Here is a 21,176-nt window from a genome sequence, read left to right as displayed (position 1 = left end):
GTTGCTGGAATCTGAAGAGAGACCAATCCGCGGAGGAATAAAACCTAGAAGAGTGGACAGTAGCACCGTAGGAAAAAGTGTGGATATTATTCGGCCACCCAAAAAGTCTATAGGGGCAGTCCATCCACTGGGAGTTTGGATAGGACAGCATGCCACAAGGCCTAAGGATATCACTTTCGATCAACAGAAATTGTCCAACGCGGACGTAATGACATATATGCCACCTGGTCTCTTAAAAGGGGTCCATTTATTAGTAGTCATCTAATAGGGCATCGTTCTTTAGAGCATGCACTAACTTTCCAGGTAGCAAAGAACCCTGGACAAACAGGAGTTCATGGAAAGGAGGTTACAGTTGCTAGGGCTTGAGTTGGACTCACGCTTGCAAACTGAGATAGCGTAAACCAGTTTGAAGCAAAACGTGGAAGTCACTCGAATGAAAGGGACACACCCCAAGAGTGAGTCACAATGTAGTCTAGGTTGTGCAAAATAATAGGGACGGTGACAGGAATTGTGTTATCGATTTTATGTTCATTTCCTCTCAATTATTGGGCGAGACGAAAAAGGCTATTTCCTTCAAGCCATCAGCATACGCTCATTAGCCCTGTCACCGTAACTCTAACGTCAGCAGGTGTTACATGATTATTACGAAATCGTGTGCAATTTGACCCAACCAGACAAGATGAACTGTCCCACACAATGGAATCGATATATCGCGACATGATGCTGTTACGCGTGTTCGCCAAGTCCGATGGTGCCGCTTAATCATACTACGCAACGAGCTCCACCAACATGATGATGAAATGCAGAGAAGTTGCCAGGATGAAAGAGCCCTAAATTGAAAAATTTTGCGGGACGTCTCACCCAAAGCGTAAAATGTCAACGATCTCTCATGTCAAGCCACCAGAGCTTGCCTGTCATCCCCACGACTTTGTCCGCGGACGGCTATACGTGCGCCGTACATACTTGCATACAGACACACAAACATGGCTTTGTTTCCTTGTCCAGCTTGACCCAATCACACCCCAGCCCACTGAGCCAATGGGTGTGGAACAATAAACGACGGTCCACGCCGTTTGGCCACGTTGAGAGTTGCGAAGTTTGTAAGCAGACAGCCGTGTGGTGTCTACCTATCGCTAGTGTGTGTAGCACACACTCTTGCATCTGCTGGCTTAGTTGCGTCGCCTTCGTGCGACAGGCCTGGACCCGTACGTTGGATCAATCAACACGGCGAAGCTCGACCGCGCCTTGCGAAGACGGCTCCGGAGTTAATGCATATCAGTGTGCTAATTGTTGGGTTGGGATACTGTATCGACCGCGTGCAATGCGCCAGCGTGGGCCGACCGCCACGGCCCTCTCACCTGGAATTTACATGGATGGTGTTACGGCCTTCGTTTCTGGAACCGTACCACGGGCTCCTCCACTGGCTGAAACAACAGCAACTGTCAACCCTCCAGGTGTATTTGCTACCACCATGTCCCCAAAGCTCGTTGGCATTTCACCCGTCCTTTCTCGAATACAGCCACCTATACAGAATAGAATAATGACTGATAATACAAGACATAATATACCTTGTGGTCAAAGTGCATCGCGAACCATCAGTGTGTCTGATTCAAGCGCTACCACAAATAGGACGCACAGTCGTTCCATGTTACATACAAAATTGCGTAAAAAGACGAAAACTAAACGTTTGAGTGCCTCTCAACAGGCTAATGGTGAACCCAATCGGAAGATACATCCTCTGAAAATGACCATCCGAAGGACTAGCCAAACTCACAAGGTTGCTTCTGAGGTGCGGACTGCTACGGAATGCTCTAGACTTCCAAATGGATTTGCAACGTCTGCCGCTCATTCGGATCCTATGCGAACTCATATTATGGTGGATACTATCGCTACTCTGGATACCCTGTCTAATATAAGGTGTGCATCTCCAGCTCAGGGACCTTCATTACACGTGAAACCGGTAAGTAGCTTCGGACCGACCTGAGCATCGGTTTCGAGGCTAATCTATGCTCGACTGTCTTCAATTGCGCTTTCCTGTAGTCGGCTACTGTTTTAGCTGGAATAGCAATATATCTTCTGTCAGTTGGTGCAACCACTTCACCTAAGAGGATCTAAGTATGCAGGTTTTTGCGGCCGCAACACTGGCTAACTACCTGCATGAACTGTTTTTCTCAGCTGGCATGGCTACTGACACGGAGAAAAAGACTGTATCGGGCTCTGGTTGACAGGAGTCGTTTGAGACATCAGTTTTACTAATATTCGCACAAAGCTGCCACCCGTATTTAACGTATTACCAAACACCAGTAATAATCAGCTGTGGTTCCCTACAGATACTGTCGTGCAACTGGTAGGAAGCACAATGGCTGAGATACTGCCAGACAGGAGAAGTGTCAAGTCCGAACCACGGACCTTCTGACCCGTGGTTTCGCGTCTTACCGTGAGCTTAAGTCATGCCTATAATCAACCTTAGGTCCACGAAAAATATTCAGGTAGACTTACTTGACGGACACCGGTAACCGGTTTTCAGGTCTTCGATGCGGATATGCGTTTACACCATGTCCCTGTGTCTCTATGGTGTGGTTGCATCAGCCACTTGTGATCCGGTCCGTCGCACCAGCTAGTACATGGCTTTTTTTTCTAATTTGTTATGGTCCATCGTGGGGCTTGCCAGGTGCAATGAAAAAAGCCGGGATGGTAACTACCGATAGACGATTTTGTGAAGCACTCGGACCAAGTAAGAACCAACCGAACTTGCATTATTGTGTGCGCCATAGATGCATCGTTGTAATAAGTAGAGGCCGCAGATCACTATCGCTTATGACGCTCCGATGAAGTTCAAGTTTGATTTTGGGGTTCGGATATTATGTTGACATCTTACATGTTAATAAAAAACTATGTTCGAAAGAAAATAGCATCTCGTAATCAAGGGTTTTAGCTTTTAGACATATAAGAACCGTTTGTTTGAACAGTGCACACGGCTACCATTAATTTCACCGGGAACAGGTTCCGATTTGGGTGTTATTGGACGCCAACGGCTATCATGTTCGTTCACACGGAATTCGTGTTTACTACCAAACGTTGAAGAGGGTTGTCGTTCAAGGTTCTTTTCCTGCAGTTCTGTTTCGCAATAAGTGTGCCGATTTATGTTCGTTAGTCTGTACATGCAGGGACCTGACACTTCCTACTGTTCCGTGTAGCTGTGCGTTGTCTACTGCACATGGAGCACGGATGTTGGCGTTGTCGGTTGTCAGGTCCTTGTATCTACGTGACCAGCTGTCAGTCTGTTGCATTGGTTTTCAGGAAGGAAAATGATTCAAGATGGGCGCATACATTCTCTCGGAGTGCATTTCCACTCGTGCGGGTAGAAATATCATCGATGACTTCCTGTTTGGTCGGGCTTTGCGGCGAAAGAGCATCCAGACATATTCCTATTATCCTAAGGCTCTTTGTTGGTCGCTTCGCTTATTAGGATGGTCTGAAAATCCAACTGTATCCACCAGACAACTGGTACTTTAGGCTCCTTTTCCCCTTTTTCCGTAACGCTGTCGCCGGACAATACGACCCGAGCGCACCAATACAAAAATCGTAGCCTGCACGATCGATACTTTTGTCAGTTGTTGCTACATCTGTCTCATGACTGACGAAGTGGCCTGAATTGCGTGTCAGTACCATTCCAAGTTGTCAATCCTTCGCAGCTGACAACCGCTGGAAGCCTCAGACCCAAAAGAATGACAGTTTACTGTACTTTTCTGTGTCTCCTATGCTAGAGGGTGGGATGGCTCAGTGGTTGGAGCGCGAATTTACTGACCGGAAGGTCCGTGGTTCGAACCCGACCTCTGCATTTCGACTTCGCCTGTCTACGCTTGGGCAACCTGGCAGTATCCCACCCCTTGTGCTTCTTTCGGGTGGCATGGCAGCACCGAGTGTTATTGTTGAATGTTGTGCTATACAACGTCTTACTGACATTCATGATCTTTGTTCTCTTAGAAAACTCTGTCCGTCAGGATAAACTGACCACTTATTGATTCAGGCATCCTCAAGCATACCTCTCACTGCCTATACTGGCTTTATTTACTGTCGAGACCTTTTCACACCTTATACTGTTCGCGAAATGCCAGTATGGCCACAACTTTTGGGCACCAATTCACATTTTACTCGCGCGTGATGTTGACCTACTGAACACCAGTTGGTATATATCGCTTCGTTTATCTGGCAAATTGAACAAATAACCACCACGCATGGTTAGTCGTGCCTTGACTTGTTCACATTCATTCATAACCAAACTAGGGGTCGACGACAAATTTTTTTCTACCACACGTTGTCTAGGTTCCTAACCTCCTGCTGTCTCAATTGTGTGGAAGGTGTGCTCCATTTTCTCAGTCTTCTGTGGGCAAACGTACGTATCGATTATGTTAGTGTGTTTGGGGCTAAGAATTGGCCGAGAGACCAGCTGAAAGTCTGTCGTGACTGCAAACACGCACACATCACATTGATTATCCGGAATAAAACCACAGATGGGGACACACTTCGCTTAGTCCCATCACTTAATCTGGATACTCATTAGTCAAGCCGCTTCACATAACTATTGTCACATGAGAATCAACTCTACTGTCAATAGATGGGGTGGGGGGTTGACTCCAAATTGTCTGGTTTGAAATTTATCACCGAACTGCTGCTATATTTGTGAGTGACTATTGCTTCTGTCGGATAAGTTTTCCAGCCTACTTTATTTAGTAATTGGACTTGGGACTTTGCTCTTGAGACAGTGCGCTTGGTGTCTAGTCAGTTGGAATTCAGTCTGTGCCTGTTCATCTATTAGGCCATAAACAAAATAGACAATGTTTCGTTTTCCCTAATCGAAATGAATATATTAGTCGGGCTACAATGGTGTCCACATTGAACACAGGAATGAATAGAAAAAATCCGACTCTGTAAAGCGACGAAATGTCCTTTCGAAAAATTGCCTTACTGTTCTAGAAGGAAATAATGTAACGTTGTTTAAAAAAACTTAAAGGAGGAATTTGAATATTAGATTACCAAGGCCTGGATTCAGTAGGTAATTGTGAAAATACTGGTCGCCAGGAGTATGGTATTCAGGTGATTTTTCCTGCAGTACTTTGAACCAACCTGGAAATATGTGTATTCATCACCATCGAGGTTTTCGCTGTCATTCATAGGTTGAGAACTTTGGGAAAGTTGATTAAAACGAAGTAACCTTTTTGCAAAACGTGCAATGCCTTGCCCATGCAGCGGATGAAATGCGTGCTTCCTCAAGCACCTATCAATATGGTTTACGAAGTTATATCATACATACAAGTCTTTCTCAAAGTTTCATTTAGCCTTTGGATAACATATAAGCGTCGGAATAGGCGTATTTTTGCTTCTGTCGTATTCATCAAGCAACAGAATTGATATGAAAAACGCATCACATGAAAGTGCAAGGTCTTGAATTTGTCCTAACAGACGGGGGCGAGATGGCTCAGTGGTTGTACTGACCTGAAGGCCGAACTCAACCTCTTCATATTTCGATTTCCCCTGTCTAGGCTTGGGCAACCTGGCAGCATCCCAGCCCTTCTTCTTTCGGGTGGCATGGCAGTTGGGCACCAAAAGGGTCCTACAGCTGAACAGACGTCTTATCCGTCTTCACTTCAATCTGTCTATGGTTGCCGTCGTTAAGTGGTGCCGTAGCTTAGTTTAACCGTCGAGTTATTTTCAATTTCACCAAACCGTTTTGTGGGCTCTTGCACGATATGCCTTACTAGTTCATTATCCTAAGCTACCTGTTGTTCATCCGCAAAAATCCTTTCGGACAGCGTTACTGTAATGCATTTCTATCAGTCACAACTGTACTAGACCTTGCAATGCCGTTTTCACAGGCACGTCACCCTTGTTCCCATGCACACTGCGATAAGCATGATTTGCACTGAGCTCTGTTTGGACGGTTGGGCCGACGCACCTATACTACCCGAATAGGGCGATCATTCTTTGAGTAACCATTCTTCGGTAACCAATATGGTATCACTTCGGGTTTACACAACATCTAGAATTCCAGACATACAACGCATGGTCCTCTCACTTCACTTTGTTCACTGGTGAACAATTCTGTCAGCTAGAAACACCACCAATCGCTCATATTTGATAACACTTGACTACATTTTGTGGCATCCTCGCATCCATTGTAGTCATGTGGAATCTCCATGTTGAAGCCGACGTGGGTTCCCCAATGGACCACTAACTGTTTCTGCATTCGACAACCTCACCCTCATGATTAGCACTGGGGGTTCCGTAAAATTTACAGCCTGGTTTCTGGAATTAAAGATTACGCCTCAAGTTCATTTCAGACAATCGAACTAGCCGACCACTTATTAGCAACATAGATTTTTGCAGTATACTTTTAAAGTTACAGTAAATATTCTCATCTGGAAATAAACTAGTTCAACTTGATCTTCTAAACAGCGAAAATAGTTAAATAGTAGTTTTCCTCGAAGCCAATTGAGAGGCTCACAAATCAGAAGGTATGTCTTTGGAAGCCTTGTCATGTTAGAATCAAACAACTGCTGTCCAATTAGGTCAACTTAATAAATATACTTCAAAATATAGAAAGTTAGGTCAACCATTTCTGAAATGGTAGATGTACCGACTACCAGGATGGTGCCAGGAACCAATCCGAAGGTGTTCATTTGCAGTTCGAATTCGGACCATTGAACCGATAGTCCACGATATCACACACAGTCATCCGAAACTGATGCCTGTAGTGGCTGATATTTTTTGCCAGCGACAACAGTAGTTTGCCAGCTTTCAAAAAATGCTTTGGTTGACCAATTATTCCAAAGTCTACTGAGCGATCTAAGTGCAATATAAACAGATCAGTTCAGCTTTGAATAAATTTCTCTCTGGTCAAGATACATGTACCCATTTTAATCCACGAAAGTACCCAGGAAGTACCGACGTTCTTTACTTCATAAAAACCGTCCGAAAATTTTTCGAGCACAATGCAGGTTCGTGAACCGTTCAACAGCACAAACATTCGTCAAATGGGCTGGTCCATTTTTCGATGTTTTCCAAAAGTCTACAGCCAATCGTATTTCTGTTTCAGGACAGCGTTAGCATTTTGAAAACATTCACAACTTCAGCTTATTTATCGTTTTTTTAGTCCTCACATTCATTCCTGGTTGCCATATGTGCTCAATGAACTGTTTATCTAAGTCCAGGGTTCAGTCACCGATTTTAAAAACAACGAATCTGCCGTCTGAATGAAAAAACCACTCAGCTTGACCTGGTATATGGATGCCAATCGCTATTCCGTGTATCCAGTTTTTCCTCAGCCGTTGTCGTGGTAACTCAGTTGGTCACATCTGTCCACGGCTTGTGGTGCTTGCAAGTGTCTTTGGGCAAACAGACGGTGACCGATAAGTTATGCTTGTGGTTGAAGGCTCTCTGTATGAGATAGATATTCATCACAAAATCTTCCGCGTGTCACACGATTACCGACCTGTGGCGCCTTTTGAATGAAAAGTCCAAGCATCTTTTGGTAACCACCCTACAGCTGAACGAGAGTTTTCCTGCATTTTCGTGTCTTCAGTGAATTTTCTCTCTGATTACTAGATTAAGTGGAAACCGATATTTGTCGAATCTAGCTGATAAAACGGGAGTGTTGTCAATTGGATTGTTCGCTTCCGAGCGCACGATCACTGCTACACCACGTTCGAACCATGCCAAGTGCTGACGTCTTTAACCAGTGGCTGTAATAAATAATAATAATAATAATAATCGTTCAGCTGTAACACCCTTCCGGTGCCTAGCTGCCATGCCACCCGGAGGAAGCATGAGGGCTGAGATACTGCCAGGTCGCCCAGCCCTAGACAGGGGAAGTCGAGAGGCAGACGTTGAGCTCGAACCACGGGACCCTACGGCAGTAAATTCGCGCTCTTACCACTTGAGCCATCTCGCTCCATTGGCTGTTGTTAATTGAAACATCGCGGAGACTGTTGCCGTGGCTTCTCATCCCACTGAATATTAGGGCAGCTCTGATGCTTCTAATCTGATGACCGTGGTCGCGTTTAAATGGTTCGGGCGATGAAAAATATTTTGAATGTGAATGCTTGTCATAGGTCGCTTTTCGGCTAATCGTTCTGCCCATTGGGAGCGACGGAAACCACTCATACAGTCATTATACTCCAATGGTGTCTTGTTTAAATGAAGATCCCTATAACCGCATTAAGCGTAACCATCCTTCGTAACTCTTGCTTCGTCGCGTGACATTGCAAATGACCTTGAATCGATCGATATATTGCAATTCTTCCTCATGACGGATCAATGTAAATTCGGTCTTGTTACTATTCAGAGCTGTTCAAGTAAAGGCTTATGCACCTGATGATCTCATCGTCGCACAATGATGCTCGATCGTTCAGCTGTAGCACGCTTTCGGTGCCTAACTGCCATGCCACCAGAAGGAAGCACGAGGGCTGTGATACTGCCAGGTTGCCCAAGCGTAGATTGGGGAAGTCCAGAGGCAGAAGTTGAGTTCGAACCACGGACCTTCCGGTCAGTAAATTCGCGTTCCAACCACTTGATGTGGTTAAAATTTGCTGCCAGAACCGAAGGGCAACAATATTATCAACAGCTTTTTGAGGCGTATGAATAACTTGGATCCCAGATAAAGAATTTCGCGCTGCAACAGAATACATAAGTTGGAGCGAAGTCCGAATGACACCATACATTTCCGACTTTTTACAAGTCCAAATGATAATGATGGAGCAGTCGAAAGACGGTTAAATAGATTTCTGAGCGTAAAACTGTAAGAATTGGTTTTGTTTTGTGCAGTGAGTATGCAGTGAACAGACAGGCTGATTCCGGATTTGCCCAGTTCATTTGGAATGAAAGCTGTTAGCTGAATTTTTCACGGCGTTCTTTGTTCACCAGCTGTCAGGGTTCAGTCATACTGATTAACATTTCTGCAGTTTGACGTAATTCAATCAAATAGCTCCTCTGCATTCCCTGCTTTCTCTTTTCACTGACTCGCTGTTTCGGTATTTGGGCGAGATGGTTAGAGCGCGAATTTACTGGTCGAAAGGTCTGTGGTCCGAACCCGACCTTTACCTCTCGACTTTCCCTGTCTGGGCTTGGGCAACCTGGCAGTATCCCAGCCCTCATGCAACCCTCGGGTGGCATGGCGGTTAGGTACCGAAAGGGTGCTACAGCTGACCGATTTTTTCCGGGTATTTTACTGAGATCTCTGGCCACACCCCGTATTTCAGATCCTATGGATTCCTTAGTCCAATTTTTTTATATATTATTGGGAACACCCCACACGTGTTTTAATAATCGTTAAGATATGACACCCTTTCGGTGCCTACCCCCGTTCCACCCGAAGGAAGCACGAGGGCTAGGAAAGCGCCAGGGTGCCCAGGGTTAGACGAGAGAATCGGAGGTTGGGTTCAAACCTTTTCGGCAAGTAAGTTCACACCTTGACCATTGTTCTTTCTCGAGCTCCTTATGTTGTAGACCCCGGAATAATCTTTTCATAAATCAAGCGTCTATTAACACCAAGTTAATTTGCAATTGGGTGCTGTCTCCACCTACGTACAATGCGGTGTCAGCACGAAGTAAGTGATGGACTAGGCTTACTTGATGAGTTCCAAAAAAAGTCGAAGCCAGGAGTGGGCTGTCCAGAACTTTCCACAGATGAGTATATGACCATCTGGTCTTGGAAACAACTTCCCTAGGTTTGATCCCAGAAGTTTGCAGCCAGATGAAATTATCTGAATGTCATGTATCAAGCACTTCACCTCCAAGCTATATTCTGCAGGCTCATAAAAGGGTTAAAACCAAAAAGTGACCATGATAGAACGATGTGATTTTCTTTGTTTTTTTTGTCTGCCGCAGGTCGAAATAAACCCGTAGTACTCTTCCTCCTTCTTTCCTCAATGCATATCACTCAAATAGAGTGCAAGATCCTAGTAACAACTGGTCAGACAGTCACGTGACTAGAATGGCTGATCGCTAAGATCTTGACAAAACAAGTCACATGACCGTCTATCCACATGTCACCCAGACAACATGCTTCCGTGGCACTATAGGATATGCATGAGTAAACGATGGATATTCTGCAATTACCGAATCAATTGACGTTTCTAGTTCGCTGCATGGATATGTGTCGAAACCAATAAAGCAACATAGGATATCCCATCCTTTTGGAAAAAACACTGACTTGGTTATCGTTAATGGTCTCTGTCATGAGGACTATCATGCCATGATTTTCCGACCTATGTACTCTCTGATTTCATAGTGAAAATGATGACAATAACTGCTGTATGCAGTTTGGAAGACAATCGTTTTACAGTCCTGAGGAATGCTTGTAGCTCAAAAACCGCCTGCATCATCATGCACAGCAGCTAAACACAGAACAGCGAGTTAAGCGGGTCTACTCATCTGCCGGTTATTCACGAACCTTAACCATTGCTTATGGGCGACACTTATGAAGGGAAACTAAAAAGTCTACCGTTCTGCAACAAAGAAGGAACTTAACGTTGACCATGGCTCGTACGTGCACTCACCATTTAGTTTCAACTAAACGGAACGTAACCTATTGCGTTAACTTGGGGACCCCAAGGAGGACGCTGTCGAAGAGTTTTCCGCAACCCTGTAAGTAGTGTGTTTCGTCCAAACAATGTACTGCAGTGTCTCGAATATCATACTAACAAACACGAGGCGGTCTTGTGCAGCACATTCAGTTAAAGGAGAATTTCATAAACGAAAGATTCAGTTGGGATTTAGTTGATTTCCCTGTGAAAATCAAATCGGTATGCACATGAGTATTTTGGTGACTACTGGAATAACCTTCAACACAGGCCCACGGGCCCCACAGGAAGCATGTATTAACCTTATTTACGATGTTAGACTGCATTGATCACCCAGATGGATGGTTTACATATTTTAATCTGATCTTTCAATACCAGCTGTTCTACTGGGGCGCGCAACCTTGATCTCCGGCAAACAGACAAGCGGTTCTGTGGAGTAGCCATCAGCGTGATACACTTCGTGTCACAGGATAGCTTTGAGAAACGAAATAAGTTGCGTTTCTGGTCAAAAACTGATAATCATTCACCATTTCTGGGATCGTTTTGGATCTAGTAGGATCTAGTCCATAATACCCCGTCCAACTAGTGCAATGAGACTGAGGTCGTAGGTGGATCTCTTGGCCACTCGCGAGTGAATCTTGTTTCTGTCTCTAGGTGTTACTCCATCTTGCTTCCAGCACGATCACTGGATAATTTTGTTAGCATGGGGAATTTAAAGTGTGAGAAACGGACTTCAGAATCGATTGCCTTCAAAGTATTTCCCCGGTAAGTCTTCCTTATAAAAAGGGGATTCTTTGCCTACGATGTAAACGAAATTGAGGATAACGAAAATCATCTGTTGGATACATTTCTCATGTGGAGGGGCTGCATAGCGAATTCCTTCTGAGGTGAAAGTGGAACACCAATATTTTCAATACCTCACTGAGGGCGACTGTTCCCTGATAACATGACTAACTGTATGAAACTCAAAGCATCATTTTGCGTACCGAAAGCGTTTGATCTATCCCCTAGTTGCTCGTTGGCTGCAATCAAGCTACGTAGTGCTGAAAAATTCAACAGCTGATGCTTCAAGGTCATGTCTCCCATCATGATCAATATTCATTCATAAATTAAGCTGTCCATATAGATGATATAATGGTTCATTCGAGTCAGTCGTTATCATCCGATTGTGTGAAACTTGTGTGCCTAAATGGATGCCAGAATAAGCATGTTCATCACAAAGAAATTCGCTTGAGCAAAATCTTTGGTATCCAGCATCCTAGGCGATCTCTCTGCCGAGGAAGTCGTGTGGTTACACAAATTTCGTGCTACACACTGTCATTTGCGTATCGATTTGGTTTTCATGAGAAATTTGGCTGAATCTCGTTTTCTATGATATTTTTCAACTGGAAGTGCCTCGCAAAGACCGCCCCATGTTTCAGTTGGTGTGGCATTAGAGATATCGCAGTATATTTTTATAAAGGATACTACTCACAAGGTTGCTGAAAACTCTTCGACAGCCCGCGACCGGCTCCATCCTTTTTGGGGCTCATCACATAGGCTCAGTCTCCGAATTTCCGTCAAACTCATGTCCCACATGAATCCAAGTTGTACGAAATTAGCGAACTAGAACATAAGATTGACGGAAATTCGGGGACTGCACCTTCCTGATGAACTCGAAGGTAGCGGGTTGTCGTAGAGTTTTTAGCGTTCTTATGAGTAGTTTCCTTTATGAAACTATTTCTGCCTTGTTGCTTGTGTAGTCTAGTTGAGGGCAAGGTGGCTCAGGTGGTTAGAGCTCGAATTTACTTACCGGAAGGTCCGTGGGTCGAACCCGACCTCTGCCTCTCGACTTCTAGGCTTCTAGGCTTGGCAACCTGGCAATATCTCAGCCCTCGTGCTTCCTTCTGGTGGCATGTCAGCTAGGCACCGAAATGGCGTTACAGCTGAACGATCTTGGTTGTGGACGCTGACCGATATAGCTATCAGCCTGTGTTGGTAATGTCCTTGTCGTTAATCTGCCTGTTAAGCGCTTATTTTCTATATTACCGCATAAAACACGGTTGTTCAACCATCGCGTTGTTGCAAATGAAAGCTGCTTTGTGCGTCTAACAACTGCCATATTTAGGAGGAAGTTGTGTTGGCACTTTGTTCTAGAACCCAGTCAAAGGAAGGTCGTGAGTATTGCAGTGGTGTGTGGTGTTGGTATGCGGCACTATACCGTAGGACAATGCAAGTTAGCAACAATGATGATCAGCCCTTTTGTGTCAAGAGCAGAATATGTAACAACTCTGCTAATAATTCTGATCTACGCTGCCTTTTGGGTTTCGGCAGCTTCACGCTGCTGATGACTTCTAATCAGAATGACATCTGTCTCGTACTTCTCGGTTTCAGAACGGCCTGAAGCCTGCAACCAACGTTGTCACTAGTGTTGCTTCTAAAATGGTCATCTAAACTCGACAATTTTTGATCATTACCGTGCAAGCCAATGTTCATTCCCGGCGTACTCGTTTTTGACCGCTTGTCACTTGATCTGTCGAGTTCCATCGTCTTTCCGGCAGATCATCGGTTCGTTGTCTTGAGCGATCATTGTCGACTTGGTTAGACATTTTGGTTAACATTCGCTCTGGTCATTCAGTGATTCCGAACCTTAATGAACATTATTCTAAAAGGTCAATCGATGCACGATCGCCCCAACACACTTCGAGCATCGTTCGACCTATTTCCCTGTTACATCCTCGAGACCTGAAGGCGTTGAATGAATCGCAACTGTTAGTATTCATTAGTGCATTTTAAGGACGAAAGGTCCTACTCTTGAGTACAAGTCAGTAAACCCTTGAGTGTGAATCACTTAGCAATCGGAAGATGGGCTAGGTCACAATAGGATGGTCGAAGTTTGTCTCGATGTCTATGTACCTTAGTGGCCTTGACCTCTCTTTGTGTGATTGCACCTCAGCAACAACTTCCAGGAACTGCTTGTTTGTACACATTCAGTTCTGCTCATCTGATTTTTACCCGGGCTGTTCATTTCACTACTGCTTTGTCTGCGTTTTTTCTACTTCCTTTGCGTTTGTTGTCGTGTGTAGATGATGGTTGGCCCTAACCATTTCCCCACTATTCGTTAATTTGATACGAGAGGACACAAAATCATTTACTGAAGGAATCTGCTGAGGAAATCCGGCATTATATCAAAAGGAAGAAACCGGATGAAGTTCCGTACCTCTATCTCTCTCCCTCTCTCGCCTGGTTGTTTCTCAGTCGCGTCGATTTATGGTATCCTATATCTGAGCAACACATCAGGCCAACTAATGAACTGATTCGTAAAAGCTAAAATAAGTGTGGAGATGCTCAGCTAATTCCCTGCGTCCCAATTGTAATCTAGATCGTGTGCAACCTGTCCTCGAATCGTAGTGTAGGCGGATGTTTTGCCTCCAGAGTCGTAAAGGGTTATGTTAGGTTGACGAGTGGAGTTATCCAGTGAAACTGGACGCCAATGAATCAAGACTGATGGTGGGAAGAAAGCAATCGATTTTATTCGTTTTCTAACCTCATGAGATGAGAGTAACCGAAGCTCAATGCTCGAGTCTACTGCTGGTAAGGGGTTGCTTCTTAGTTTTTCTGCCATAGGATGCCACATTTAGCAAAAGACTGGTGAATCATGTGACGTAATTTGGGAGTTTTGACTCCTCTGTTTCGTTGTCCGCTTTTCGAAAAGATTGACCTTAACTGGCGAGTGGCTGGTAAGCCGCCCGGATTGCTGTCTCGAACAAATACACAGTGTCCTTCAAGCGCGGATGCTTCTCAGTTTTATGAGTGCGAATTAACTGACCGGAAGGCCCGTGGTTCGAACCCCGCCTGTGCATCTCGACTTCCCTGTCTAGGCTTGGGCACTCTGGCAGTATCCCAGCTCTCTTGCTTCCTTCTCGTGGCATGACAGTTGGGTACCGAGAGGGTGCACCGGCTGAACGATTTAATTTTTAATTTTAAATATTCTGTTTGTTGCGAAAGTCGAGTGGTTCCAGGTCGAGATTAGAAGGAAGATAACAGAAGGGTAAGAATTACGGGTTAATGATGTGTGAAAGGTATGGTTTACTTATTTGTGATACTGTTCTCAACTGTTGTTCCATCAAGACGAACGGCACGCTTTTCGCAACCAATATTGCCAAAACGTGACCTACTGGTCACCCGAAACAGTGCGTAATTTGTATGGTTCAGCGAGCTACTGATAACAGCTGTGATATATTTCATGAAGGAAACTACTCACAAGATTGCTGAAAACTCTTTGACAGCCCACGACCGGTTTCGCCCTTCTTGGGGCTGGTCAGATAGACGCAGTCCCCGAGTTTCAGTCAACCTTATGTTCTACTTGAAGCTAAATTTGACTGTTTTCGAGAGCTGTGATAGATATTTGGGGAATAAAACTTGTGTATGTGTCACCTGTAGCCTGACTCCATTAGGCTTACTGTCCAGCCAAATCTGCGCGAAATATTTCCACCCAGTAGCTAGGATCACACATGGAATGACCCCTACTTATCACCCATTTACTCTAAGTAGACGTTCTTCTACACAGTTTGAAATCATTGTTTATGCCCACCGCTTTTCCTTCAACCCGCGGTGTCCTCCCAGCTGTGCTCAAAAGTAAACTAAAGTAAGATTAGAGTGGCATTGCCATCGGATGTGGATTGCTCAGGTGTGTCGTTTCGTCGTCACAGAGCTCGGATTGTTCCATTTTCATCGGTTTACCAATGTCACTGCTAGAACGGTATACATCAAGCTCCGATTCCTTCCCACTATCTTCAATTAGTAGAGACTGATGAGACAAGGTACGGATTTTCAGTACAATACTAGTTCACTCTCAGTGAGCTTTACAGAACAAATTCAGCGCTCCACAGTGGTGAATTCGGGCAGTGCGCTCCGAATGGTGTTTCAGATCTGAAATCTCCCTCTGGCTGCCGATTCGTTCTTGGGAGCGACGTGACTCTTCGCTTTAAGAATGGCTTGTTTGCACTATGAGACCAGTTCATTTGCAAACTTTCTGACGTCATTCAGACCTCTTGATAAAGCGCTCTTAGCGAACCGCTGCGCTGGTCTACAAAGAAAGAAGCAGTTTCTTGTCGCACCGAAGTTAAACACGTAGGAACTGGTACCTAGTTGCCTGACAAGGACATTCTTTGGTTTTTCGGGTGAAATCGTTCTGACAAATTTTGTAAGGTTGGTGATTTTTTTCAGGTTCTTTTTTCCTGTCTGGAGTAAGGATGATCCTTAATTTGCAAGGGGAGCTATTAATTCGGCTAACTGGTCACTGTACACCAAACAGTCAACGAGCAGGAAGAGTCTAGACAATAGCACATGTAACAGCCTTCAGCGTGGTGGAGCGATCGAATGTTTTCTTGCAGTTGGGCAGCAACACTATTGTGCACAGTGGTTCCCATAAACAGGGGGCGAGACGGCCCAAGTGGTTAGAGCGCGAATTTACTGACCGGAAGGTTCGTGGTTCGAACCCGACGTCCGCCTCTCGACTTCCCCTGTCTAGGCTTGGGCAACCTGGCAGTATCCCAGCCCTCGTGCAACCTTCGCGTGGCGTGGCTGTTAGGCACCTGGAGGGTGCTACAGCTGAACGTTTTCCACAGGCAGTAATTGTTTCCCAAAAATAGCCCAATTCTAGAAAATCAACACTTTTCATGGGTTACGATTTACTGTAAGTTTATCAAAGAGAAGTTTTGTGCACCCTTCTCCCCACGGTGGTCTCCAGTATGTATGTAGCCAAGTCAAAACGGGTCAACGCAACGATGTGGACCCACAGATACTTACACCGTGGTACGTAGTTTAAAGAGCACAGAGATTACCATGCAGACTCTCGACCGTATGGACAGGGATTCACACTTCACGTTTGTAACAGTGTCGCATCCTGATTGCCTGTTCCGTCGTGTTTCGAAATTGTGTTTTCCCACTGTGATTAGTTGCATATAGTCACGCGGGCCCTGCTCACAAACTGGGTTTAGACGGATAGGGACCAGAATAGAACTCTAATCATTAGAGCCACATGACCTGAGGATCATTGAGGTAATCTTGAAACGCGTATCTGTCTTCGGATTTGTGCTGTCTCCGTGTGCTGGTTTATACGAGTACGAATGTGAATGTTTTTACGTTAAAGAGCAATTCTTGTTGAGTGTATCAGAACCTCTCATACTCATATCAATTCTTATTGCATGGTTGGATCCTAAGGAGATGTGTTGTTATTCAGGAGATCACGTGACAATCATTATGGCAAAAATCCTGTTACGGCTCCAAGAAAGTAAATGCATTTGGCCGTAATACAGATACTCTTATTTCGGACTGATGATTGGCCTTTGAACTGATAGGCACAACCATGTTAAATGAAAGGATTACCGTAATTCAAGCGAAATATCCCATGAGCCAACCTTACAAACTCGATCTAACTAACGATGAAGAAGAGACTAGCTCCTTCCCCGAAGTATTTGATGCGGATCACCAATGGATCGATCGGACGGAAAACGGAATTTTCGCCTCCTCGGTTTAGAATCGATCGCACCATACGTTTAGGTCATGGGTCATGGAGTCGTTTGGATGAAATGAACTCGGAATAAATCTGTCATTGCAAGTGACTCGAGCAATTATTCATTGGTTTCTGTAGAATGGGCTTCCGTGAATCGAATAGTCGATTTTTTGAATGCATGACGTCTTCTGACTGTTTTGGGATGAGGGTCTAATGACTTTTTGTAACTGTCAAAGCTTCACAACCTACTGCATAATTCCCCACTACTTCTCTTGGACTGAACTTTGCGATGTACCGCTGGGCTGATGGGTCTTACTAACCTCGTTGAATCGCTTCCACAAATAAAACCCCTCTTTCTGGCGTTCTTCCTTGCATTCAATCCACTGCTCAGGTCTTGTCACGCTCTGACCACCCTTCCTTTGATGCCTACAAATGGATCCAAGATTGACGCTTACACAGCCGACCTTGTTGATGAGGCATTATTGGTGTGTTCTCACGCAGACCGATTTGCTTAATGCAAAGCTCAGTTGCATGCTTATGATGGGCTTAGCATTGCACTTCTGAGCGAGTTATCTAGAAACCGGCTGATTGCTGTCGCTGCTTTTTGACCAATTTGACGGACCAGATACAGATAAGAAACGAACAGGCCACCCGAAAAGCGGAAATGTTTAGCTCTGCATTGTGTACAGCCCTACATTCGTAGTAATTTTGGGGCCAGCCCCCCGCAGGTGCTGTCTGACTTGATCTCGATTTGGTCGGCTGTGAGAATGGACAAAGTAGAATTACTGTGGTGTAACATCCTTTTAAACCACAATACAGAGGTGTCTGTTTCGCCCTTTTTGCAATATCCTGGATGAAAGCGAGATCTTTGGCTCTTGCGCTGAGATTAGTCGCTTGCTGAGTTGATCGAACAGCCTTGTTCTATCAGGTCCGAAACAAGCTAAGTGACAGTCACGTGTTCCTGGGCTTGTAGACAGGGTCACGCTCGGAGCAACCGCACACCTATGTGACTATAATGATAAACCAAAATGATGGATACCGATTCTTGATCACTCTGACGAATCCTACCGTGGGAGTAAATACGAAACCTCATGTAGGCTAAGGTAACGGTTAGATACAGAGGGAGACTAAAATCAAAGGTATGAAAACTTCATCTAATTTCTACTGTCAGGTTTTACGCGGCTTTTAGGAGCAGACACTCGATGAACTAATGTATGGTCAACATTCTAAGGGAAAAAGAGTTACTCCTTGGAGGTGGAGATCTTCCATTTTTCACCACCAGAATGACCGGAGTCCGAATAACCTCCAGCTGTAACACTTGCTGCATAGCTGTGAAGTGACCCGAAGGAATTACAGGGACTTAGATACTGGTAGGTTGCTCAAACTTGGACGGGAGCAGTCGAGATGCCGGGGTTGGGTTCGAACTGCGAATTTGGGGTCAGTAAGTTCGCGCCTTAATTCCCCAGCCACCTCGAGCTCTACTGAATTTTAAATGACTACACAGTAATTTGGCTGACTTTTTATTTACTGGTCACTATTCGCGAGACTTATCTCGGGCCTGTCTGCATCGTGAGCTGTTTCCAACATTGAAATGTCTTGCGGAAGACACCTAGATTCCGCTCATTTCCGTCGTAAAAGATGGGCTATATTACAAAAATGATAGGTTTCAAAAGGAGGACTTGGGAAAATATGAAACCTGAAGATTTATGATATTTTCTGGAAAACCAGATTTCTACATCCGATCTAACACACAAGGTTCTGAGGGTAACAAAATACGGAGTGATGATAGCCAGTCAACATTTGAATAGGGTTGCCTTGTGCCCGTGATATTTGGAAATGGGATCTTTGGGGGTTCGATTTAACCTTCAGGCATCTTTCCGTGCATTCTAGGTGTACTTGTGCTCTGCCGTTCAAAAAGATTAAAATGCAACCCTAGTTAGCAATGCTCGTATTGTGCGGTGTTCATTCTTATCATTGCTAGTACCGTGAGCCATAGAATAGTTCCTTAGGTTTGCAGGGTGACGCGAATTCTGACGTTGGCATGCTTTGAACTGTTCCCACTTCCTGGCTAGTTCAAAATGGACGTATTATCCGATTAGATTAGAATGACTTTGTTTGTACCATTGCGTCATTGCACATCGAGAACATACTGTTCAGTGAACGACTGCGCCCATGAGTAGAAAGAAACCTCTCAGCTGTAACACCCTTCCGGTGCCTAGCTGCCATGCTACCCGAAGGAAGCAGGAGGGCAGAGATACTGAGGCAGAGGTCGGGTTCGAACTACGGACCTTCCGGTCAGTAAATTCGCGCTCTAACCACTTGGGCGATCTCGCCAATTAGTACATGACCCTAGTGTAGTTCACTGGAGAGTAGCAGTGACGATAAATAACGTTCTTCAGCAGAAAGCTCGAAAGCGTCAACTATGTGGTGGACCAGATCGACGTGCTTTCTATTCACAGCTACAATGGCCGTAAGTGCGCCCAAGGCTTCTGTCCATCCGACAAGCCAACTGAAATACTCAAGTTCGGTAGTCGAGATCTTCGTTGGAAGTAATGAGAACGGACTGTCTATCGTTTCGCTTTGATTGTGCCAGGGCTGACACAACACAGGGTCTCATTTTCCGTAACATCGGCCGCATAGTGCGATTCATAACGTCAGTGCCGCGCGAATCACCAACAGGCGAGTGACACCGACGTGATATACGCCATAAAGTCGAACCACGTACTGCTCTCGCTTATCAGTGTAATCGCCTCCGACTATGTTACTGACGTTCGGTGACGTAATTCATCTGACCTTGTGACGATAGAGTAATTCGTGTGTTTGATACATGCGAGTGCGGCGCTTGACGAGACCTGAAAGAACCGATTGGGAAGTTCAGTCGGAGTTAGTGCATGAACGAAACAAGACACTGTACGATGTATCCAACCACACGAAGTTTTAGATGGCGCGCGAAGCCAGCAATTTGGTGTGGATAAAAATTACAGTAGACCTGAAATCGCCGGCCCAGGAGTAGATAAATTTTGAAAGAAGCGGCGCTAGATATACTGGACATAAACTTTAGTAAACTAGGAATCAGGACGCTGAACCAATGTGATCAACTATGAAAAGAATCTAGATGAGAGATGTATGTGGTAGGGACGCAGTTATATGGACGAGCTGCCACAAAAGAACATCGATGCCGTGCAAATAGGACTATCCCAAGAGAAGTGGCAATGGGACGCGAGATTTGGACAGCTGCTGGTTTAGGGTTCTGCCGACACAGCACATCATGACACTGATGGGGAGTGTCGGGAGCAGTCGAATGAATATGCTTAGATCGCAGTCCGATGTTCCAGTGAGCAGCTGGACCCGGAGGACTAACAGAAATTGCCCATCTTCGTTGATTTTAGCCACTACATGGATAACAATTCCGCCAAATCCAAACCGAGGAACCAGTGATCACTTGCCCTGAATTCCGTTACTGAAGGATGAGTGATGTTATTATCTTGTCCAGGTGCCAGCTAATCAGCCGCTCATGGCCGAACGGTCTAGGCTACAACTACTAGTCAGGAAGTCGCGGGTTCAAATCATCCTCGAAGTTTGTTAGATGGACACTATCTGTCACTTTCAATAAGGACGACAGAGCTATACAATGTTCTTCGGTTTTTCAGGCAGATTGGCTTCGTTTACACGTCGAAATCTTGATTTACAACTTTTTCCTTGGCTGCTCGTTTAGTCAAAACAAACAGCTGATCCGGCGGACACAGTCTATCGATCCACAGATAAAATCAGCAATAAACAAAGCTGAAAATCATTCAGCTACAACACATTTTTACTACCTGTCTGCCACGTTACTCGAAGGAAACACGAAAAATGAAAAGTTGCCAGATTGCCCATGTGTAGGCAGAAGCTCTGGGCTACCGGCGTTGGTTTTGAACCGCGGACCTTCAGTGAGTTCGGTCTGAAACTCTGATCTATTTCAAGCTCAGGTTCGAACGTATTGATCGGCTGCTCTCAATGTTTTTTGAAAAACTGAATTCAGGTATGCATTTCTCTGATGCGACCACGATTTTACCTGCGAAAAATCACCTCACCCTACTGGTGACGAGCGGGTTATTTTC

At 45.0% G+C, this 21,176-nt stretch overlaps 1 protein-coding gene across 1 annotated transcript in view; it reads left to right on the top strand.

The window, feature by feature from the left end:
• Nucleotides 1-1,225: 1,225 nt before the first annotated feature.
• The window catches only part of T265_14577 (hypothetical protein), a gene marked incomplete at both ends in the record, with an annotated part of 43,400 nt that continues 23,449 nt past the window's right edge, over nucleotides 1,226-21,176 (top strand). Inside the window, one exon of the mRNA XM_009174269.1 lies at nucleotides 1,226-1,960. Within this exon, the coding sequence (XP_009172533.1) occupies nucleotides 1,226-1,960 (735 nt within the window). The remainder of the gene's footprint in view (nucleotides 1,961-21,176) is intronic.

This window comes from Opisthorchis viverrini (genome assembly GCF_000715545.1).
Source record: "Opisthorchis viverrini unplaced genomic scaffold opera_v5_217, whole genome shotgun sequence".
Lineage (NCBI taxonomy): Eukaryota > Metazoa > Platyhelminthes > Trematoda > Opisthorchiida > Opisthorchiidae > Opisthorchis > Opisthorchis viverrini.
This window is presented reverse-complemented; position numbering and strand designations above follow the sequence as displayed.